Below are 25,274 nucleotides of genomic sequence, written 5' to 3'. Positions count from 1 at the left end.
CAGTAGGAGGAGGAGGAGGAGGGGGTGATGTATCTTCCTCCCCCCCTCCTCCTGCTCCTGGGATGATGGACAGGCAGGAGGAAACAAGACCCAGTACTCCTTCCCTCTCTAATCTTCCCAGCACGTGCAATTAACAACGCCGTGATGGATGTGTAGGTTTAGCAACACTCGTCAACTCGGCTTGTGATGCGCCAAGCGGATATCCGGCTTAGAACTTTGAACGACGCTTAAAGATGCTTCAGTGTCTTGTTTGGGCTTTTAAATAAAAATACCTAACTAAATAAGAAGCTTAAGAAAAAAGCTAACGTACCCAAGAAAAAGATATAGACAACCTAACAAATAAAACGTAACTAAAAACATCTAACATAATTAAATGTGTAAAAGAATAATTAATTGTTCTTGTTTAACCGTAACTACCGTAACAATAAATGGCATAGATAAATAGATAAGTGAAAAAAATATATTAGCAAGCTTTACTGGAGCTTCCAATGGTGTTGTCATGATTCCAGTGATATTTCATTAAGGACTTTGTGTTATGAATGGAAATACACCAATGGGAACTTGACTTATCACCTCTGTGGCTTTTAAGAACAATTTAAGAGTCTCTTGTGGAATGACAGAAGATTTCAATGGTATTTTCACGATTTGAATGAGTTTGATAAGGATTCTGAAGCATTAGTGGCAAATTATCCATGAGAATTTGACTTAATTAAGATTAGACAGATGGTTAGGAACGAGAAATAAGTGTAATCTAATGAACGCCCTTTGCCTGCTTGTTTCCGCATCAGTAGGAGGAGGAGGAGGAGGAGGAAATCTATCTGTTAATCTATGTGGCCTTTGAAAATAGTTTAGCATTCTCTAGTAAAAGTGATTGAAGATTTCAACGATGTTTTAATGATTCTAGTGATATTGATAAGAATTCTGAACCTAATCTGTTATCACTGTGGCCTTTGAAAAATAGTTTAACTCTCTCTAGTGGAAATAACCGAATCACTCAAGGGTGTTTTCATGATTTTAGTGAGAGTTTAATAAGTATTCTGTATTATGAATGGGAAATAGGACTCCATTATCCCCGTGGGCTCTGAAAATAGTCATACGAGAGTTCAAAGAGGCTTATAATGCAAGGCTTAGTATTAAAATGAATGTGCTTAAAAAAAAAATAGACTTTGTAAAGGTGTTAAATGAGACGTGAAGAAAATAGTAGAAGTTATGTGCTATTGACTTGTTTCAAAGCTGTATGATCTTATTTTGCATCTCGATTTTACTCTTTTTTTTCATTTACTTTTCACTCGAGCTACAAAACAATGTGTAAAGAAAATAGTGGATGTTTAGTGTCTCTTTTTTCATTCGAGTTTATGAACTAATGTCAAAGTTTTATGCTTTTGTCTGTGTATTACATTTTTATTTATGATGAAGAGAACAAATTTGCAGCGCATGGAATAAGGCATGTCTTTCGTTTTTATGGCTGCAAATAACTGGAAAATGTTATAATGAGTAAAAATCCACAGTCGTGAACATAAAAATGAGGAGATGTTAAACACGGAGGAAATGTACATTTTATAAACGTAATGAGGCTAAAGAAACTCCTGCAAAATTTGTGGGGGAAGTTTAGCTGAGTCAAATACACTCAAGAGAAAAGGAAGCGACGTGCGGTGAGAGGAAACCAGTCTCCGTGAGTGTAATTAAGTGTTTGTGTGGTTAATTAGGTTTTCATGAGGCTGATTGCTTCCTTGCGAGTCCTTCCTTCCCTCCCTTCCTTCCTTCCTTCCTTCCTTCCTTCCTTCCTTCCTTCCTTCCTTCCTTCCTTAAGTCCTTCACCACTACTTCCATTTTTCTTCATTTATTCGTGTTTTTTTAAGAATAGTGGAAGAAATTATACTTACAATAAAACATCAAGTTCTATTTTTGGCTCTTGTTTTTCTTTTATTTTTCGTATAATTTATTTATTTTGGTTAGATTTATTTTTTCCTTTTTTTTTTTATTCATTTATTTTAAGACTGTTGGAAGAAATTGTACTTAGAACAAAACATTAAGGTTCTTTTTCAGTACCTTTCATGTCTTCTCTTTATTCTTTCTTATCCCTTATTCATATTTGATTAGTTTCTTCTTTTTTTTCGTAATTTATTCGTAATTGTAAAAGATGTAATAACGAAAGAAAATCTCAAGGCTCTTTCTTTTTTAATATATTTTATGTCTTTCCTTTATTTTTTCTTATCTTTTAATTCCTTCTTTCTTTCTTTTATTTATGTTGTAAGATTAGTGGAAGGACTGATACAAAACTAAGATTTTTTTTTCTTTCATGTTTTCTTTTTATTCTGCTTTATCCTTTATTTGTTTCGTTAGTTTCTTATTCTTGTTTATTTATTCCTTTATATATCTGAATAAAAAGAAGTTGAACATTTTTTTTATCATCTAATTACATTTCATTTCGTTTTTTTTTTTCTTTTTAATTTATTCCTTGCGAACTTTTGCTTTTTTTTTTTTTTTTGCTTATCTATCTAATTGTCTCTCTATTTAAGTCCAAATAAAGTCAGATTTGAACATTGTAAATCACACAAATACATATTCTTTTGTTTTCTTTACTTTCCTTGTTTTTTTTTCTAAACCTCTACTTATGTTGTCTGATTAGTTTGTTCTTATTTATTTATCCGCCTGGGAAAAAAATAAGCTTAAATTTGATTGTTATTATATTTTACTGTCAATTACCCCCCCCCCCCTCTCTCTCTCTCTCTCTCTCTCTCTCTCTCTCTCTCTCTCTCTCTCTCTCTCTCTCTCTCTCTCTCTCTATTTTCCTTTTTCTTCACTTTATGTTTTGGTTATTTTGTTTTATGGTTCTTGATTCATTTGTTTATCCTTCTTATTTATCAATTTGAGGCAATTTTCTGGTGATTTATCTTCTGTTTTATATCTCCCCATTTTCGTTACATTTTGGGTATTTCACTAGGTATTCCTGTTATTTTCTGTATTTTTAGTTAGATAACGTTCATATGTTTGAATAATTTCATTCTTGCATTATTTATTCATCCTCTTCAGTTCTCATCCTCAAACTTTCAATGTGTTTATTTATTTATTTTTCTATTTGCTAAGCTTTTTCTTTTCCAGTTTATATTTGTTTATATCATGTTGCTTTTTTTGTTTATCTTTGTTTTTTTTCTTTTTTTTTTATATTTATTGAGTCTTCCTTTTTTTTTTTCTCCCCTGTCCGGCTAACATAACTTCCTACCATCTTGAAAGTCTTCTCACTTTTATATATTCTCTCATTCACTCCTTTATTCACCGTGCTTTACTACCATTCCTTCAACAGACAATTTAGTGTTTTTCCCTGCATTTTTCTCTGACCTCTTTACTCGTAATGAAAAAGGAAGGAAATTAGCACTAACATAACTTTCCTTCGTTTCCTTCCTTCAACAATCACCCAAGTAATCATTTAGGATCCTTTGATACCCTGGGAGGCACTTCTCTACTTAATAGCTCAATTAGTCACCGTCAGTAGGGTCTTTCTCCTTCTCCTTCCTAGTATTTTTATGAGCAATTGTCTCCACGCCTGTGTACTTCCCGTCTTACCCGCTCTTACGTGGGAACTCCTTACCTGTGCACTGGCTTCACCTGCACGGGTCTACGTAAGGTGTTGGTTTGTCTGTCGTCTGTCAATCGTGGTCTGAGTTGCGTTAGTGTGTGCCTGCGTTTGTGTTATTGGTTGCATTATAATTTTGTTTCTTTTTTTTCATGGTTAGTGTTTGTTTTCAATGATGTATAGTATTTATAATTGAACTATCTGTCTATTTATCTATCTATCTATCTATCTGTTTATTTATCTATCTATCTATCTATCTATCTATTTATCTATCTATCTATCTATCTCCCTACTAACATATTTAGGTATCCATCTATCTACCTATCCGTCTATCTATCTCTATGTATGTATGTATGTATCTATCTATCTATCTATCTATCTATCTACCCAGTTATCTATTTCTCTGTGTATATATGTCAGTGCAAGTCACCAGTAAAGTCACATGACCCCTTGACCTTTATAGACAGCAAGGTCACACACACTTGGGTGCCCAAGTGACCTTCCTGTGGCCTCTGAAACACTCCTGACACACCTCACTATCCATTGGCACCAGACACACACACACACACACACACACACACACACACACACACACACACACACACACACACACACACACCTGAGGCTCATTAAGAAGGTACAGTATTGCCCCTCTGAGTGATATGATGTATTTTGAGAGCTGCTGCGAGAGAGAACACCTGTAGGAGGCAGAGGGGAGCAGCGAAAAGGAGACTTATGGAGAAGTGAGAGAGTTTTACCCCAACCTGTGAGGGAAGGTAAAGGGGAGATGTTTATAATTGACTCATACCTCACAATACACCTGAGAAGTTTGTGCATCCACGTTCATGAGTAAATTAAAAGGAGGAAGCTTATGGTGAATGATGGTGTTCTCTTTTTTCTGCCGGGGGAGTTGCTTAGATGCTTAAAAATGTATATATTTATAAGTATAAGGTATAGAAACTTCATTTTTTTTTTTTCTCTCTCAAGACAGTTTGGAAATAAGTAAGTATAATGATTTTTTGGCTGAAGTAAGACGCCAGAAGTTGTTTTCTTAGCGTGACAAGTAAATTATATTAACGATTGCAGTTCTCCATTAAACAAATATGATAAATTTCTGGCTATAGCTCCAAAAAATTTTCTTAATGTGCAAACTTAATAATATTGACTCTTTGAGACACTTTGAAATCACAGACAAATATACTCAACTTCTTGCTTAAATATGAGACTAAAATTTGTTTTCTTGACGTAAAAACTCAAGATTCATGAGATTCTAATAATATACACTAAAAAAAAAAAAAAACAGGCATACACGGTTTATTTTGAGCCAAAGCAACGATATAAAAAATGTTTCCTTAACGTGGAAACTCGATACTCGTAACTCCCTATCAACACCTCCACACTAAAATAGACAAATATAATGAATTTACACGCAAAGTTAGGATCTAGAGCAAGTTTTTTTTTTATCGCAAAGGCTCAATATTCAAAACTCCCCATCAATACCACAGAAAAAATCGACAAAAATTATACATTTGATCAAGAAAGATGAATATTTTAGCAAGCTCAGAAAAAGAAATCGACATTTTATGAGTTTCTAGACAAGACACAGTTCTAAAGTAAGTTTTTTTTTAGCGTGGACACACAATACTTACTCGTGAGCCCCTATCGATGACCCCAGGAAGAAAGATGACACGTAATGAATTTCTAGGCAAAGTAAGCCTCTCAAATCTGTTTTGTATATCGTGGAAACCTAATAGTAGTAAGTCCTGTTAACAAACACAGAAAATAAACAAATATTATGAATTTCTACACAAAATACAGTTCTAAAATCAGATTTCTAAGCGTGGAAACTCAATACTCACAATTCCTTTTCAATAAACCCACAAGAAAAAAAAATCCACAAATATGAATAACTGAAAGAGCACAGAAAAAAAGAAATAGACAAAATGTTATGAATCTCTAGACAAAATATGGTTCTAAAATAAGTTTTCTAAGCGTGGAAACTCAATCTTGTTCAGGCCACGTGCATGATGTCACCGGTTCCCAAGGCTTGCTATTAAGACAGTTAGGAAAGATGTGTATGTTTTTGCTCCCTTCGTCTCCCTAAGTGGCTGTTGATCGCACGGCGTGGTACGGGGGAGGAGGCGCGGTAAGGGGGAAGTAGCGGTAAGGGGAGGGAGCGGTAAAAGAGAAGGGGGGCGCCGCTCCTAGTACCCTCCCTACATCTGGCTGAGTAGAAACTTTAGCTTATATTTGTTGCATATTTAGGGCAAAGGTGTGATTTCCTCGCCTGGTGCTGGCACGTGGCCCACACTGCTCCTCCTCTTCTTCCTCTCTGCTACTCCTGTTATCAGAGAGAGGGAGAGGGACAAGCAGAGACTATCAGAATCAAAGTACTGTTATGATAGAGAGCAATGAAAGGAGGAAGACTTGTGTAGGTGCGTAGAGTAATGGTTTGAGAGGCGGGATGTGAGCGGGACGGGAGGTTGGTGTGTGAAGGAGGAATGGGAGGGAGGGAGAAGGAGGAGGAGGAAGGGGGGAAGCACACTAGCTGCATCCATAATGACTGTCGGAATAGAGGAGTCCTGCTCTTCGCTAATTGACACCTGACACCCCCAGCGAGTCACCTGCGCAAAAGTAATTAGTCCTCTAACCTGATGTTTAGCGGCGACACGCAAGGCTGTTTACACTCGCCAGCTGCTGCCGCGGTAAATAAGATCAAGTGAACTTTTAAATATTTCCACCTCTCGCTCTAATCGCTTCGTAATATTCCCACTTTGCTGTATAAAATTTGCTGCTGCCGGTCCTGTGTGGTTGTTATTTTCGTTTTTGCTCCTTCGTTGTTTGTTTTTAATGAGGAGTAACTCGATCTGGTGTGGCACGGACTGGAGGAGGAGGCGATGTTTTGCAGTTGTTGCTAATGATGTGCCTCGCTTCCCTTGCAGTGGTTGTGGCGGGGCGCGAGAGACTGTGGTTATGGAAGTAGTAGTAGTAGTAGTTGTTGTTGTTGTTATAGTACTCGTTGCAGTGTTCGTGATGGGAAAAAAACACAGGAGGTACTGGCAATGGAGATAATCTGTTTGTTTTGATGGTGGTGATAATGGTGATGGTGGTGATGGTGGGAGTAAAGTCCTGAATTGGTCTCCCATTGAGTGTTACCGAGGTTCAAGGAGAGATGAAGGGGAGAAATGGATGAGGGATTGAGCTGTGAGTTGAACATGAAAAGAGTACGTGGGAGTGAAGGAGGGATGAGTTAGGAAGAGATGGTAATGCAAGGGAATGACATTGTGAGTTTAACTGTAAGAGAATTTTTTGTCAGGAATGAGTGAGGAAAGGTGTGGATGACTGAGTGGGTATAAAAGGTGTAGAAACTGAAGGTGAGAGAGTGAGTTAGGTATACAATAGTGGTTTTCTTGTGTCTCCGTCAGTAGAGAACCATGATGTGTTATGTGGGTGGTTGGGGAGTCGCCTTCTATTAAACTATCTTATATCCTCTGTTAATAATGTCAGTAATGTAACCAAACAACCTTACGAGAGATCTAGGAGTCTATTACTGTTTATTAGCCCTCGTATTCCTTTATAATCATTAAGAAAAAATATCTACAAGACGAAAAGTAGATAAGATAATAGTTTGTTCTTAATGACTTTAATAACAGCGGTCTAAATATTATATCAGGCGGCCTTGTGGTTGTTAATGGCTGCTCTGTTATAATATATGCACGTTCTCTGGTGGCTAACGACCAGTTAATTGAGGCCTTGCGGGATGCGGCAGACAAGCACATCAGACGCTCTTAGTTAGCATTTCCTGTTGCATTTTGGGTGGTGTGCGTGTGGTGAGTGGCGAGGTTGTGGTGTGTGGTGCAATTGTCACTATGTCAGTACGCACCACTAAGACTTTGGGTGTAAACTGACTTAGTACCTCGACACACTAAAATTTTGGATGTAAACTGACTCAGCACCGCAACACACTAAGACTCTAGATGTAAACTGAACAACACAACACACTTCAAACTTCAGGTGTAAACTATCAACAAAAACACCTAATCTCTATTTCCCATTAGCGAAAACAGCTTGATTACTTATACGGCAATTAATTTCTGTCCCTCTTGCCTGTTCCTGTCTCTATCTGTCTGTTCTGCCTGTCTGTCTCTCTGTAAGGCTTTGGATGTAAACGCTGAACCCCACAACACCCTCAAGCTTGGAGTGTAAGATCAAGCCACAATCACTGGTGGGCGCGCCGCTCCTCTCTTTTCACGAGTTAAGAGCATCGTGAACAAGTGTCATAAACCACAGCCAAACCAGAACCTGAGTCGACATTTCGCTTCCTCCGTGAATTCGCGACGCTAAATCATATTCCAGTCAAGCGGGGAGAGAGTGAGGTGAGGGGGCGCTGCTGGTTGGGGGAGAGGACCTTAGAGCAAGCGCTGGGGGTCCGGGAGGGGGTCAGGCCGAGATTTAAGGCTCAGGGCAGGGGGAGAAGGGAAGGGCTGGAGTATAGAATTAAATAGCATGATCTTGGAGTAAGGAGTATATTTCATGTAATAATAATTCTCCTCATGACGCCTTTGTGTGTGGTAGTGTGTGTGTGTGTGTGTGTGTGTGTGTGTGTGTGTGTGTGTGTCCCGGATGAAGACGTCGCGGCTAAGCAAACAGAGGGCGACTAGGCAGGCAGAAGGGGAAGCAGCAAAATTATATCTGTGTGCGCCGCGTTTTCCAATTCCGGACAGGCGTAAAAACACTCGTTCATCCTCGTCGCGGGAAATATTTGCAATTACCCTTGATTTATCGCCACGCGGAGGAGGAGCAGCGCTGGGGACGCCGTCATGCCACTCCGGGCGCCGCTGCCACCCACCACCACATGACGAACGTGTTCATCTTGTGATTTTCCGCCAATCGCTCCCGGCCTGGTGTGGCTAAAATTGCTCACCCACAAGTCACTGCCCGCCATGAATATAGAAAACGTAGATCGTGTGGAAAATTACGAGAGAGACGAGAAAGAGACGAGAGAAAAAGAAAAACACACTAAATTGAAAGCGATCTGAAGTGTTTCTTGTACCGATAGAGGAAGTAAAAGTGAAGTTTAAAGCTTGGTGGGTGAATGATAAGGTGTGTCCTGTGCACGCCTTACCTAACACGCAACACTCAGGTAAGGTGCGTGCCGAGGGGCGATGCGCTGCGCTGGGAAAGCCGGAAACTTGTACCTCCCTACCTGCGCTACCGGGGCACGTCAGGTAGAGGCGCAGGGGACGTGAGGATGTCCGTCTGATAAATTGTGATGGATACCTGCAAACGAGGGGGATAATAGGGAGGGAGAGAGCGGCGGGCGACGGACGGTGATGGAGGAGCGGAGTAAGACGTACTGAACTGAGTATTACCTCCACCTACCCCTTGGAAACATGGTGAAGTGCTTGTCTTGTGGCCGTCATTCGTTCGATTCCCTCTCGTTATACTCCTTGGCTTCCTTCTTGCCTTACTTCTATTTCTCTCCTTCGATTCTCTCATGTTCTTAGCTTCCTTCTTGTCTTCTGGCTGTCCTTCCTTCGATTCTCTCACGTCCTATTGTTTGGCATCCTTCTTGCCTTAATTATAACTGTCTCTCCTTCGATTCCTTCATGCTCTTGCTTCCCTTTAGTGTTATCTAGCCTGGCCTGTGACTGTCTCTCCTATTCCCTCATATCCTTGTCTTCCTTCTCCTCGTGTTTTGTTTACGTTGCGAGGCTAAATAGTGGTCTGTTCAAAGCAACAGCGCCGTGTCACTGAGCCAAGCAGCGCAGGATGAACGGCATCGCTTGTGTTGGTGTTTGATTAGGTGGCGCATCCCGCGTGCCTTGTTTTCGCTACCTAAGTGGTGAGTAAGTTTTGTGGGTGTTTGGTGGCGTGTTGCGTTACCCCTTGTTGGTTTTGTTCAAGGGTTAATGGACTTGAATCGCCACAGTGAGTTGGTTTATTTGTTTTGCTTTGGTTTTTATGTATTTGTTGAGGTTTTTGGTTTAGTTGTTCGCGCACACACACACACACACACACACACACACACACACACACACACACACACACACACACACACACACACACATATGTATCTAACTACACTAACATCCACACTCTTCCATACTCCAGATCCTCCTTACTTATCTCCACCAGCCTCCACATTCCACCACGCCCACATCCTCATACACACCTTCCCACACGCCCACAACTCTCCACAGGCCGTTAATTCACCTCACCTCCAGAGATATGCAGTTCATTGATAAAAAAAGAAAAAAAAAGCTATGTATAAGGAGTTAGAATTCATGTAAAAGGGATTATGATAATTGTGAATCGCATTAGATCCCAATCACCAGGCAGCTTATCAGGGAAGGTGTGTTTTGCGCGGCTTGACTCACCAGATAACCACAACGAGCATCTGACGCATAAAATTTGACGAGGGATTGGCTCGGTGCGCTGCGGAGTCCCAATTTGCTTCGCTCATTACATAAAATCAAGGTAAATTACACGTTACCTTCTCAATTAGACGAATAATAAGGACGATTCTCCACAGATGGACTGGGAATAGTGGTGTATTTGCTTCTTACGGGGGTAACTTATGTCCCCCCCTCTGCCTTCACGTTAAAAGACTGGGTACCTTTTTTTTTTTTTTTTCGGGTCTAAAGTGAAGGTTCGTGGCGTCGGTAACATGGCAGGTGAAGGAAAGTAAAATTAGAATGCTATTACGGGACATCATGTGTGTGTGTGTGTGTGTGTGTGTGTGTGTGTGTGTAGGTGGGTGTGTGTGTGTGGGTGAGGGGCGTCATGTCCCAACCTTCCTTCCCTCTTCAAATAATGGTATCAGGAAGTCGGTCCATTACGGGCAATATATGTTAATTGGGCCATTAGATTAACTTGTCTCTTTCGTCCTAAGGTTTATCGACTCCTCTCCGTTTGTGTCTGCGCTCCACCGCCTCCCACAGACACCCCTTCCCTTCCCCTCTCCCCACCACCTTCTATGAATGAATGTCTTTCCCTGGTTTCCTCTCCACCTGATCCCCATCCCTCCCGCTTACCGTCAGGAGAACTAGCAGTGGGAACAAGCTCGTGTATGTATTAGTATGAGATACGAGTGTATTTCTGGGTTTTTTTGATACTGAGGTGTGAGGACATGCGTAAAGTATTGTGAGTTGTTTGCTGATTTCAGGTGAGAGAAGGGAGGCGAAGGTGAGGTGAGGTGGCGGGGAGTCGCGGCTATACACACACACACACACACACACACACACACACACACACACACATCGCTTCTTTACCATTCTAACGGTAGTATTTGTGAGGCATGGAGAAGCGAGGTGTGTGCGTGTGTGTATGTGTGTGTGTGTGTGTGTGTGAGAGAGAGAGAGAGAGGGGCAGGTGTGGGAGTGGGGAGATGGCGCGGGCGATATCTGGCCCTTAGCACCTGGGCAAGGATGTGGCAGAGATTCGAAGATGTTTATCCTTTAGTGATATACCAGAGAGAGAGAGAGAGAGAGAGAGAGAGAGAGAGAGAGAAACTCCAATCACTCACTTAAAACTCAAAGGATCGGGTTAAATGATAAACAAATGAAAGAGAGAGAGAGAGAGAGAGAGAGAGAGAGAGAGAGAGAGAGAGAGAGAGAGAGAGAGAGAGAGAGAGAGAGAGGAATAAGAACTAGATTTCCCAAGCTCTCATCCCCTCCCGGAGAGATACCTGAAGGAGATAACGTCGGTAGGAGCTTTACAAAGGACCAGGGCACAGTCGGCGTCCATTTTACCGCGAGATCAGAGAGAGAGAGGAAAGTAGCGGCGTGGACACCTGTTTACTGACACCCGTTCACTCACTCCTGCACCTTCAGTAGCGTAACAACTTCTGCCTCTCATATTTACCGTCATATCTCCTTCATGAGTGCCGCAGGAAGAGAGGCGGTGCTTTTAAAGGCTGCTGTATGAACGTATGTGTCTAAGATAGTGTTATATGTCCTTTGATCGTCGTAATAATCGTGTCTTTTGTGTTCAAGGGATTTTTATGTGTCTGTTTGTGTGTTTCCTCCTTCCTATGACTTGAGTTCTTTCAGGAGGGAGGTTGCCAGATCATTTATATTTTTGGGTCATTCATTTGTCTCTGCTCTTTGGGAACTGGCAGCTCCAGTAGGTCTTTCTTGTCTAGCCTCTTTGTTGCCCTAAGCCAAAACTCCTTGCGTGAAATAGAAATAGAAAAAGGTATGGTGCATGATTTCTGGCTATTAAAGAGAAAAAAAGAAGGAAAGAAAGAAAGAAAAGGCCATAAAAAAACACATAGAAAGAAAAAAAGAAAGAAAGAAAAGAAAGAAAATATATGATGCATGATTTCTGACTATTAAAAAGAAAAAAAAAGGGAAAGAAAGAAAAAAACCTATAAAGGACCATAAAAAGAAAAAAAGAAAGAAAGAAAAAGAAAGAAAATATATGATACGTAATTTCTGATCATTAAAAAGAAAAAACAAAGAAAAACAACGAAAAAAATGATAAGGTACATGATTTTTAGCCTCAAGTTTACGTACGAGTGGGGACAAAACCCAAACAAGACCCCAAGCCCTCATTACTTCAAAGGCCAAGAGGAGGAGGAGGAAGAGGAGGAGGAAGAGTACTAGTTGGATAAATTAACTACCTCTATGCATACAGTGAGTCACATTTTCCCCTGTATTGGTGATGTAGAGGCAGGGAGTCAGGGGGAAGTCAGGGAAGGGGGGCAGGTTGATGTAGTGACAGCAAAACACACCAAAGGAAGCAACACGTGGGCTTAGAAACACACAAGGGAAGATCGTGTTGAGTTTATTTCTTGGCTGGGTACTTCAAACACGTGGGAGGTGTGAGTATGAATGAGTGTGTTTGTGTGTGTGTGTGTGTGGGTGGTTTGGGTGGGTCCAGTAGTCACACAGTAGTATAATCGTGTCTGTTATTGTTTGTTCTTTGTTTTTTCTAGATTCGTGAACTAAACAGACCCTCGTTGTGATTCCTGTTAGTAGTAGTAGTAGTAGTAGTAGTAGTAGCACCAATATTCCTCGCCATAAAACAAAAGACGAAAGGAGAGGAAAGAAAAATATAACAAAAAGAGCTTTCACTCATCATCACTTTTACTACTTCTAAGGATTATTACCATTTGATCTTCCTACTTGATCTTGCTTCTCCCAGACCGTCCTTTATATTTCATTCCTGAGTGCTGTTTTATACGTGCTGGTAAAGGCTACTCCAACCTGCAAAAAACACCACTAATTTACCTGTTTACCTTTAATGTTGAAGGTATAACTTAACCATTTACTTTTTAAGATGCCCAACACGTGGCTAGAGAGAGAGAGGGAGAGAGGGAGGGAGAGAGGTAAGAGGGAGGAAAATATACCATCCACCACCTGGCCTTCGTTCTCTAAACATTATTCCTGTGTTTAATTTAATATAGACACAAAAGTGAATGGGTGTTTGGGACCAGGCTGAGGAAAACACAGTGTCTCTCTTCAGCCTAAGCTTTGAGAGACTGAGAGAGCCAAAGAACCAAAGGAGAGGAGACAAAGGAAGGGGAAAACTGAGGTGCACAACGAATGATTATGCAACAAACACTGAATATTGAATCGGAGCGAACACAAACACGCGACCGCCTCCCCTGTGAAGTGAAAGGGAGATGAAATATGAAAGATGCTAACGAAGAATGACGATAAAGGAAGGAGGAAAGGGAAGAGGGGAGAAGAAGGAAAGAAAGGGAAGACTTAAGAGTGACTGCTGGTGTGAGGGACGCGCAGGGAGGAGGAGGAGGAGGAAGAGGAGGAGGAGGGAGGGAAAGAATGAATGGCCGAGGGTGAGGAGGAAGGGGAGAAAGGAAGGTAAAAAGAGGAAAGGAATGAGAGGAGGAAGTAGGAAATGAACGGAGGGGAAAGAATGAATGAGAGAGAGAGAGAGAGAGAGAGAGAGAGAGAGAGAGAGAGAGAGAGAGAGAGAGAGAGAGAGAGAGAAAGAAAGAAAGTTTTGCGGCTCTTTCAAAAATTACAAAAAACAACACATTATATAAAAACATATCACCACCGTTTACTTGTTTATCTCTTTCTTCATTCCCTTCTCCTTTCTCTCCTATGACTCTAATGGTAGTAAAACGAAAATTATGCATTGATGGAAACAAAAACACCATTGAAATTAATTAATCATTCTTGTGGCATTTGAAAACAGTCGGTAAATTATTTCAAAATTGAATATTCCTTTCCCCCTACAATCCCTTGCCACTTTTCATTTATTTTTGCACCGGAGCATCTCAACCCTTTCACTGCGATATGAAGCAGTTAACAGCACCAAAAGCAATGCATGAAATCTTTATAAGCATCTACAGGAAAGAAGGATATAAAAAAAAAAAAATAAATGCTACAATTTCTACCTAGTTTAAAGATTGAAGGCGGCTGCAGAAGTAAAGACGTCTCAGAGTCTAGTAATTAAAGAAAGATGGACGAAGTAGCAGACAAAGGATTAAAGTTATGTAGACTTGGAAATACTAAGTAAATCTGTTATTTCTCTCTGTCCATGCAAAGTCTATGGTGGTCGACGTTGCCAGATAATGAGCATAGAAGTAGGTGGATTCAGGGAGGTTGAAGTGCTTAGGAAATATAGTAAAGTTTCTTGTGTTTATTTTGGAGATGGGAAAAGAACTGAATCGCTTATTTCCTTCACTGATCTTATTTTTAAAGGATCTGAGTCGTCTTTGTGCTCGTGTGTGTGTGTGTGTGTGTGTGTGTGTGTGTGTCTTTGTTCCTGTTTCTTGTCCATCTCCATTTGTCTGTTACATACTTTATCTCTCTCTTCCCTTTTCTCTGCTTGTCTGTTACTGTCTCTTTTTCTCCGTTTCCTTTTGTCTCCTTGACGCTATCTCTCTCTCTCTCTCTCTCTCTCTCTCTCTCTCTCTCTCTCTCTCTCTCTCTCTCTCTCTCTCTCTCTCTCTCTCTCTCTCTCTCTCTCTCTCTCTCTCTCTCTCGACTAATCTGTAATTTCATGGTGTTGATTCTCTTTCTTTGATGCTCTTTTCTTATCTTTAATGAGCCCCGAGAGAGAGAGAGAGAGAGAGAGAGAGAGAGAGAGAGAGAGAGAGAGAGAGAGAGAGAGAGAGAGAGAGAGAGAGAATCGTTATCATCGCTTCACATAGCATTTCATCATCGAAGTTTAAAAAAATGAAAATACACATCAAATTATCTTCACTCTTTAAATAAAAGCAAAAAAAAGACGAATTATCACCAAAAAAATCCAAAATAGACAAGTTAAGACAACGAAGTGAAAGAGAAACACTTGAAAAAAAAAGACAGAAAGAGACAGACAATCTTAATTAGACAGGTAAAAGATAATTAATGACATGACAGGTGAAGAGAGGCACTGCAACTCAAAACATGACGAGTACCTTTCATTTCACGGCATTTGGGGAGACGTGACTGACTTGACATGATCCTTTGACTCTCGTAATGAACGTGAATCCTTTAGGAGGCCTGATCCTGTCGTGAAGGTATAAGGGAGTTGGAAGGCACATGAAGAAAAGAAGGGAGGAAGGTAGGAAGGGATTCTATCAATAATCTTTTCACTTGTTACTTTCTCCTTTCAATCTCCTAGTTCGTATATTTTAAAGTTATTAAACATGAATGAATTAATAAGTCTGTGTCTATCCAGTTCTAAAATCAATGACTCTACTAATGTTTCTCTATCCAAGTGCCATTAAGTTCATATTAAGTTATACCCATACAGTCGTAAAAATGCATTCTTCATCCATTTCTCCCTCTCTATACATACAACTCAATTACAAGATTACCAACACTATCACGTATATTGACTCCATAGAGACAATTAAATACACACATCCCTAATTAAAAACCACAAAGGACATAGAAATCAACAAAAAACGTAGAAAAAAACATATCTTATCTAAAACTGGGGTTGGATAAACATTAACCCATCTTTTCCTCATTATGAAGTGAGGGGAGAGGGGAGAGAGGCGGCAGGAGGGAGAGGAGGCGCGAGGAGGAATGCGAGGGGAGAGAAAGGAGGGGGAGGAGGTAATATTTTGTAGGGAGGAGGTGGAGAAATATGTGTAAGGCTGAAAATGATAAATTCGAGTGATGGCGGAGGGAAAAAATGAGGGTAGGGAAAAGTGACGCTCGTGGGAGATTACGAAGGAAAGATGTGAGGGAGGGAGGGAGGGGCAGGGGAGAGAAGGGGAGGAGACACAAGGGGTAAGGAAGTGTTTAAGGAGGATAAAAAAGTTGGAACGTGAAGAAATAACATATAGGTGTGAAAAGATGGAGAGGAATTGAGGCAGGAAGTGGTGGAATGTTAAAATAATACAAGGAAAGAGGAAAAAGTGGAAAAAAATAGTTCGTGTGAAGGGGAAATTAAATGTTTTACTGTTTTTTTTTATTTTACTTCATTGCGGAGAGAGAGAGAGAGAGAGAGAGAGAGAGAGAGAGAGAGAGAGAGAGAGAGAGAGAGAGAGACAGTTGTTTCCCAGAGTATCGTATGACCTCGACTGTCACCAGGTCAGTTTAGACACGCTGAGGGGAAACACAACAATGAAGAATGACAAAAATATCCCTTCACAGCTACACCCTCACAGCTACACCCTTAATCCCACATCCTCAGTCCTACACCCCCACACCACCCTCACACCTACACCTTTACATCCACCTCTACTCACTTCTACACCCTCATAGTCTCACTCATTCTCCAAACGCCCCATTCACGCGCTGCTGGTAATAAGGAAAGGAATGACTAGGCATAGCATTATTTATTCAACGCTTTAAAGGGAAGAGAAGGGGTAAAAAAAGAGGGAAAGGGAAAGACAGTCAGACCAGCGTGAAATTTTCCCTTTTTTCCGTCCTAGTTCTGTGAGAGAGAGAGAAAGAGAGAGAGAGAGAGAGAGTTTCTGTTTACTATGAATTTGTTCTGGTTTCTCATTCTTGTTTATTTACTTTCATACTTCTCCCCTTCTTTTTCCCTCCTTCCTTCCTCTTCCCTCATTCGTCTTTCCCACCTTCCCTCTCTCCCTCCCTCTCTCTCTTTCCCTCCAGCCGGAACAGAGGGTCAAAGTGGCTAGCTTTTTTTTTTTTTAGTGTGTGTGTGTGTGTGTGTGTGTGTGTGTGTGTGTGTGTGTGTGTGTGTGTGTATTAATGAAAAGTGAGTTCATGTATCCTTGAGTTATTTCTGCGTACACACACACACACACACACACACACACACAAACACACGTTACTTATGATCAGAAATTTCATCTATACATGAATAAGTAATACAAAAAAATTAAATTCATTCCTCCTCCTCCTCCTCCTCCTCCTCCTCCTCCTCCTCCTCCTGCTGCTCCTGATCCATCCTCATTCATCTCCTGCCCTCTCCTCCCCCACTCCCCGAGCTTCCCAAAAACCTCTCAAAATAAGCCACGTACAGCCATTCCTGTCTCTTTTTGTTTTTCCTCTATTTTCCTTTTGACTTTAAATTATTCATGTTTTTTTCTTCTTTTCTTTCCTTTTTTCTTCATTATTTTCACTTTCTTTTATATTTCATTACGTTGGCGTAGTAGGTGGACTGGAGAGAGAGAGAGAGAGAGAGAGAGAGAGAGAGAGAGAGAGAGAGAGAGAGAGAGAGAGAGAGAGAGAGAGAGAGAGAGAGAGTACTCATCACTGTTTCTTTATCCCTCCAAACTCTTACCTCTACTTTTTTTTTTCTCTCCACCTACTTTCCTCCACCCCTCTCTCCCTCTCTCCTCCACCCTATACCCACTCTCCTTCCTCCCATCTCCCTCCACCCTGGGTATGATAATGAAGGAAAGGAGGAAGAAGGAGGAGGAGGAGGAGGAGGAGGAGGAGGAGGAGAGGTGAGAAGTTGATGTTTTATTAGACGTTGTGGGCGCCTTGCACTTGAGAGAGAGAGAGAGAGAGAGAGAGAGAGAGAGAGAGAGAGAGAGAGAGAGAGAGAGAGATGTGTGGCCTCTAAGTAATATGTTTCCCTTTATTTTCTATATCACACGTATATTTTTCTGTAATTTTCTGTCATTTTCTCTCTATTATTTTTATTGGTTCTGTAAAATGTTGGTTTTGTTTTGTGTTTCCACTCTGCTCGTGTGATTTCCTCAGTATTTGGGTTTTTTTTTGTTTTTTTTCCATGTTTTTTTTCTTTCTTTATTTATTTTATTTTATTTATTTATTTTTTTTTTGTGTGTGAATTTCAGATCGCTTGCAAATCATGTGAGGTGCTTGTTCTAATATTTTCCTTTATATTCTCTTCGTTTTTTTTTTTTATATTGCCTTTGTGTTTTTGTATGCTATGTATTTTTTTTTTCTCTTTGTGAGATTTTGAATTTGTTTCCGTCTATTTTTCTTCTTTTTTAACATATTCCTTATCTTTTTCTTGCCATTTATTTGAAGTGTTTTCCCCATTATTTTCTATTTTTCCTCTATCGTTTTGCTGTATTATCTTTATACTAAAACCTTCCTATTTTCCTTTTACTCTCAATATATATTTGTATTTTATTCTTTATGCTTTTGTTTTTTCACTCCTTTATCTTCGTTTTCTTTCGTTTATTCCTGATGAACTAAATTGTCTTTTCTCTCGAGTCTTTTACTTGTTTATCTTTTGTAAATAGAATAATAGGCTACTTTTCTTTTTTTTTCCCTTATTTTCCATTTTTTCCGGTGTTTGCAATACATAAATAAAATAGATAAGATAAAATAATACTTCGATTTCTTCTAATAACTCCTGCGTTATCACTTATCTTAAATTTCTCTGTTCTTGATCAATTTTTTATCATTTTGTGGTTTAGTTCCTCATAGCCTCTCACCTTTTAAACTTATTCTGTTCTTAGTGCGCTATTTATTTCCTTTTATCTTCATTTACTTTAATTTCTCTTCTCTTAGTCTTATCCTGTCTTTGTCGTTCTCTTCATCAATACTTTGTTCTATCTTTACTGGGAAGAGGAGGAGGAGGAGGAGGAGGAAGATAACCATGACAAGGAAGAGGAAGAGAAGTAAAGAGAATAAGAACAAGAACAAGAGGAACAAAAGCAACGAAGAACGACAGAAGAAGGAAGAGGAGGATAACCATCACAAGGAAGAAGAAGAGGAGTAGAAAGAACAAGAACAAGGATAAAAGCAAAGATGAACAAGAACAACAGCAACAAGGAAAGAAAAAACGAAGAGGAGCAGAAATAAGACGAAGAGAACAAGAAGCATAAGGAGGAGGAGGAGGAGGAGGAGGAGGAGGAGGCAGGGGACAAAAACTGGCTGGGACGTACACAGTTTGGCCACACAGACTCATTAATACTAATACTCCACTTCCTTCACCTGCAAATGAACGGCAGGCTTGACACATCTGAGACTACCACCTCCACCACCTCCACCACTACCACCACCACCACCGCGGTCTATACATAACACAAAGGAACACAAAGGAAGCACGAGGTTTAGATTGGTAGAAGTCTAGTATAAGGACGAAAGTTCTTCCTCCACCGCCTATACGTAACGCAAAAGAACACAAAGGAAGTACTAAAGGTCTAGGATAAGAGACGAAAATTCCTCCCCACCCGTTATACCAAACACAAAGGAAAACAAACGAAGTACAAACTGAGTCTATTAGTACGAGGCTGAGATAAACAGAGATAAAGGTTAAGGATAGTCATGTTGAATGCTCCTCCCCACCATCCTATACCTAACACAAAGGAACACAAATAATGTCCAAGCAGTGGATTTACTAGTACGAGGCTGGAATAAGCTACAGTAAAGGTTTATGATCCAGGATAGTGATGATAATGGATTCTCCCCACCAACTACTTCAGAGAGAGAGAGAGAGAGAGAGAGAGAGAGAGAGAGAGAGAGAGAGAAACATTGTGGATTTTTTAGTTTGGAGGTTATTCACACCAATCATCAATACAGCTCACAAAACATTAGCAGGTTGTTGTTTTATTTACATTCTCACCCTCTACTTATTTCAATCAAGGCGACTCGAGACAAGCAAAACTACCTGCCTGTTTCCTATCTACCCCCTCGTTTGTTGAGCTTTTTTTTTTTTTCCATCTTGCAGCAAAATGCGGTTATCAAATTTTTCATCCTTATCGCAAATTGACATCAAATTCCCCCTTCATCGTTCATTTTTACTTCGTCTTTTTTTTATTCTTGCTCTTATTTTGTCCTCATTTATTTCCTCTTTGAAGACTTGTGTATCTATATTTCTTTCCCATTAATTTATTCAGACGCCAGTGTTCTTCATTCAGGTGTTCTCCTCAGGTGTGCGTCGGGTAAACATTACATGTATGAATTCCAATTACCTGTCGTTAGTATTCAGGTACATTCATTTATTCTCTTTATTTCGTTATGCATTGGTTATTTTCATTCCGGTTCATTTACCACGTTTATTTTGTGTCTATTTGTCTATTTTATCATTATTTTGGTGTGTGTTTCTGTTATTGTTGTTGTTGTTGTTGTTGTTGTTGTTGTTGTTTTCGTATGTTTGTGTACTTGTTTTCTTATCTGTCTGTCTGCTTACATGTGTTTGTCTATCTGTGTATGTGTGTGTGTGTGTGTGTGTGTGTGTGTGTGTGTGTGTGTGTGTGTGTGTGTGTGTGTGTGTGTGTGTGTGTGTGTGTACGACATCCTGTTTGTTTGTCGTCTCAGTCTAGTTGACTTCCTGCCTTCCAGCTTGAGAGAGAGAGAGAGAGAGAGAGAGAGAGAGAGAGAGAGAGAGAGAGAGAGAGAGAGAGAGAGAGAGAGAGAGAGAGAGACCCATCCACAACCCTCCCCACCAAACACACACACACACACACCTGTACTCCCCCATCCCACACCTAAGCTAGCCATTCCTCCCACCCACCCTCCCTCTCCCCCAACCCCCATCCATCCCATCTCAGCATCCTTCATTAGACATAACAAATATTCACCTCACTCACGGTACAAGTTGACATCTTATCTTGCAGCGCAGTGATGGCAGCCGGCGCCCTCCTCGGGGAATATGCCGCTAACAAGGAACGCCTAATTAGCACTGGAACGACAGGTGTGCGGTAGTTAATGACAGTTAGTGGAGGCCTTCATCGTTTTCTAAGTCTGCCTTCAGGGGATGCGTGTTAATGGGTATTAGCTATGCAGAAATTGGTTTATAAATGTATTGATGAGTGTGTAGAGTCATCAGGCTGTCCGTGTTGAGTCAATAGTGAGTTTTAGAGGTTACATGGATAGAGTTAATATGGTTTAGGTGGGTATAGGTAGATGTGTCTTCTATAGAGACTGCCTAGTGTTGGTCTGCCGGCTTCTTGTGGCTTCCTATACGTTCTTGTGTTCTGATGGAGGTGCTTAGGTATAAGATCAATAATAAAGGTGGCATGAAGTCCTTAGGGTTAGTAATATAAGGACAAGAAAATAACAGTTCTTTCAAGAGGGAGGCTTCAAGACACTTATCCTCCAATTTTTGACAATGGTTTCTGATTTTATTTGGGTTCGACATCTCAGTGACCCTTTTCTCCTTCTAATTTTCGTTGTCCTTGGCCGGTGCCCCTCCTACATAAAACGAAAAGCTTGATAAAGTTACATTAAAAAGAAATATCACCAAACTAGTTCTCAAATACAGCGGCAGAGAAATACAATGATCAATATGGAGTTACAAAAGACCAAACAAATTTATGGATAGGATGATTGGTGGATATTGAGAGGTGTGTTTTCATAACGGGACTGCCACGTGAAGGTCTGATGGCTTGGCAGAGAGAAATAGAACAATTACTATGGAGCTACAAAAGACTAGACAAATTTATGGCCACAGATGATAAGTGAATATAGACAGGTGTGTTTCCATAAAAGGGGACTGCCACGTGTATTCCTGATGGCTTTTTACAACTTCCTTTTTCTTCCTGTTCCTGTGTCACTCGTTGCCTACTGCAGCATTCTTGTCTTGTCTCTGCTCAAGTCATCTTCCTGTGTTGTATGAATCTGTCACACCTTCCTTGCTCATCCCTCACCTGGTGTCTGGATTACGTGCTGTTCGTGTTGTTTATTTATTTATTATTTTCTTTTTGTTCTTAGTTCATGTTTTATGTATCATTACAGATGTTGGTATGAGAGAGAGAGAGAGAGAGAGAGAGAGAGAGAGAGAGAGAGAGAGAGAGAGAGAGAGAGAGACAGTAGCTTCTTAAGACAGAGAGAAACAGAGAAGCAGAGACGAATAGACAGAAGCTTGAAAGATAGACAGAAACTTGAAAGATAGACAGGTATTAAAGACAGACGGAAGCTTGAAAAGTAGACAGAAACTTGAAAGATAGACAGGTATTAAAGATAGATGGAAGCTTAGAAGATAGACAAAAGCTTGAAAAATAGGCAGGTATTAAAGACAGAAGGAAGCTTGAAAGATAGAGACAAATATTACCTTCTTATGCTTCTTCAGTGTCACCTTGATCTAAGCTCTGAAGGTGACACTACAAGCTTCCCACGGCAATAATCGCGGTGTTTGCTTGCGCTTCACGATGACGGCTGGGGGCTTAACGTGACGAGGCTCCAAGGGCGCCTCACCTGCCTGCCGCTAGAGGGTGTTTTCTCCTTTATTCATTAGACTCATTACTGCTGATGAATATTCGATTTGTGTTATTGCGATTAGTGTACCTGCAGGCTCTCTCTCTCTCTCTCTCTCTCTCTCTCTCTCTCTCTCTCTCTCTCTCTCTCTCTCTCTCTCTCTCTCTCTCTCTCTCTCTCTCTCTCTCTCTCTCTCTCTCTCTCTCTCTCTCTCTCTCTGTGTGTGTGTGTGTGTGTGTGTGTGTGTGTGTGTGTGTGTGGGTTTATCCACGTATACCCCGCTGGCGTAATGCTTAATTCAAAAAGAGAGAGAGAGAGAGAGAGAGAGAGAGAGAGAGAGAGAGAGAGAGAGAGAGAGAGAGAGAGAGAGAGAGAGAGAGAGACAGGCAAACAAACAGACAGACAGACAGATGATCAAAGAAACAGACAGAAAAACAGATGGAGAGACAAAGACAGACAGGCAGACAGACAGACAGGTAAACACGGATGTAGAGAGACAGACAGGCAGACAGGCAGACAGACAGAAAGGTAAACACAGAGGTAAAAGAGACAGACAGATAGACAGACAGTAGACAGACAGACAGACAGACAGGTGGACAGGTAGAGTGCTCATTTAGGCAGTCCAAGTGGCAAGAGACAAGACAGGTGAGACAGGTGAGGCCTCCATCTCACCTACCGTTAATCAGCTTGTGAAGGCGCGCCACTCGGTCGGGAAGTCTGGCAGGTGAGGGCTAATTAAAAGACATGCCAGGTGTTCAGGTGTGGCCTCAAGTGTGGCCTCAGGTGTGTCATAATTACTGGAGCATAAGTTTGTTTTTTTTACCAGTGAGTGACTTTCTCTCCTGTAGTGTCCTTTAGATCATTGTTAGTGTTATGCAAGGCTGGAAATTATATGTAGCAGTGGTAGTACTTGCTCAGGTGTGGCTTCAGGTGTGATGAGTCATAGTTACTCGATAAACAAGTTATTTTCATTACTTTTCTGTGTCCTGCTTCATATTTCTCGATAAAACAAGTTATTTTTTTGGACCAATGCGTCACTTTTCTGCTCTAGTGTGCCATTTAAATTTAATATAAGGCTGGAAATTCTATGCATATCAGTGGTAGTTGTTGTTGTGTGGCGGTGGTGGCGGCGGTGGTGGTGGTGGAGTTGGTGGTGATGTAGCCGCCTAAAAGTCACCTGGAATGACCCATAGGCGGCTCCCCCTCGCCGCCCTGGACGAGTTCCCGGCGTGGCAGCGTCAGCGTGGCGGCGCCCAGGCCTAATCCAGCCTCGGGTCACCGATACGAACTTCATTGGCGCGAGATTGCCACATAAACACGGGGAAAGTCGACCGAGGGAGACATAAAGCGAAATTTTACACTTTACTGCATCTCCTCTTGGCGGGCGGGGTTTTATTTCCCAGGCTCCCATTGTCTCCGATTAAAGGTATATTTTACTATTTGTTATCAGGCGTAACTTGAGCTGTGACGAGACGCTGATGGGCGCGATAAACAAGTGACGCGTGGAGGGTAAGGGGAGGGGGGGTAAGGGTCGCCGCGCCTGGTTGCCCCCCACTGCCCATCGGAGACTTCACGTGCACCTCGCTAAGTCTCGCAGGATTTCATATTCGAGAGGCGCGAGAGGAACGAGGCAGTGCGCTATGTTCTTTGGTGTGGAGGTGCGTGTACTTCGTCTGTTTCACGGCAGGGGGCGCGGGAACCCTGGGCCGCGTCCCCCGGTGGTCCTTCCCGAGGGTGGGCGAGGGTGTGTGTGGGAGGGAATAGGCGGGAGAAGGAGGGAGAGGGAGAATTGCCGCTCCCTCCCTCCCTCCCTCCCTCCCTCCCAACTTTACATTCTGCTGCATCTCTTGTATATCTTACCTCACTCTACCTCGCTCCCATCCTCCCAGTTTTCCTCCTCCTCCTCCTCCTCTTCCTCCTCCTCCTCCTCCTTCTCCTCTTGTTCCTCGTCGTCGTCTTCCTCCCAGCCACCAACATTTAAATAACCATTAGAAGCTTGTCAGGATATAAACGCGTTGCACTTCGGCTTGGCATTTATCTCAATCGCATATAAAACAAGTTGATGCGTTTTCCTGTCTCCAGTCCGTCGCGCTTTGTACCTTCTCACGACCCCTTCACTAGATCTGAGTCGTAGCTAAAGTCGTATCGCCCTTATGCCCTTCAGAGCCTATGGGAACGACCACTAAGTTAGGGACACAAGCTTGAAATACGGACGGTTTCTATCTCCTCTCCTCCTCCTCTTCTTCCTCCTCGTCCTTACTTTGCAATACGTCCGTGAAATGAGAGTCAGTCGTGCACAGGCGAACTATTGTTTTGAATGACTCGTAAACGTCGAGGCGAAGCTATCTGAGTTTACATTACAGGTGTAAAGTGTGATATATAGTCCTTAAGTCACGTCCTTATCACCTGGCCTGACCTAATGCTGGCTGGGGCCCCGAGGTGTGAGACTGGGCGCCCCTGCCTGCCTCGTCTGCCTTCACTACCCTCACTTGGAACTCGAGTACTTTCAGACGCGGACCATTACTTCAGTGTCCTGCCTCCCGCGGCCTGCCTGAGGGTGCTGCTAAGTGGAGGAGGTTGCAGGGGCCTGATCCCAATGCTCGCAGACGTAGCGGGAGGGCGTGAAATATCTGAAGGCGGGTGAGGGCGCGGCCAGGGCGGTGGGCGGACCTCCCACGGCGGTGTTTGCCAGGGCCTCTCTGTATTCATAAGATTCACAGTAAATGTTCTATATGATCTCGGAATTAATGTCCCGCCGCTCGGTCTGTGACGTTTATAGTTGGGAGGGATTTAAATTTCCAAATAACATTGTTTGTTCGCTCTGGCCACCGAGGGAGCCCCATAGTTTTATTGTGCTCTGTTCCTCTTGCTGCCTAACCTGACGTGGCTTGATTTTTCACTTGAACCGAACATAAGACCAAGATTTCCTCACCTCGCGTTGGCTTGACGGGGTGAAGGGGGAACTCTAGGAACTACAGTAAAGGAACCCAAGCATTTCAAAATAGGAAAGGCTGAGCGGCGAGCAGCACCGGCGCCGCGAATCGTGAGCGAGGCGTCTGGCTGCGCAATTCCAAAGCTTCCCGGGACGTTTACAGCACCTTAGCGGCGCCACAAACAGCGCCACAAACAGCCGACACGTTACGCTAGCGATGTTCACTCCAAAAGGGCCGCAGGTGTTACTCCATAGCGCGCTG

The 25,274-nt window shown here is 41.8% G+C and overlaps 1 protein-coding gene across 3 annotated transcripts in view; it reads left to right on the top strand.

Moving 5' to 3' along the window:
- LOC135090553 (uncharacterized) overlaps positions 1-25,274 on the top strand; it is a 250,821-nt gene that overhangs the window by 94,284 nt on the left and 131,263 nt on the right. Inside the window, exon 1 of one of the 3 annotated variants that reach the window (XM_063987405.1) lies at positions 20,492-20,578. The exons of the other annotated variants lie outside the window; for them this stretch is intronic. Coding sequence (XP_063843475.1) covers positions 20,509-20,578 — 70 coding nt within the window. The 5' untranslated portion in view covers positions 20,492-20,508. Of the gene's footprint in view, positions 1-20,491; positions 20,579-25,274 lie in introns of those variants that run through there. 3 annotated transcript variants of the gene reach the window in all.

This window comes from Scylla paramamosain, chromosome 35, assembly GCF_035594125.1.
Source record: "Scylla paramamosain isolate STU-SP2022 chromosome 35, ASM3559412v1, whole genome shotgun sequence".
NCBI lineage: Eukaryota > Metazoa > Arthropoda > Malacostraca > Decapoda > Portunidae > Scylla > Scylla paramamosain.
The sequence above is the reverse complement of the archived record's forward strand: the minus strand, read 5'-3'. Positions and strand labels throughout refer to the sequence as shown.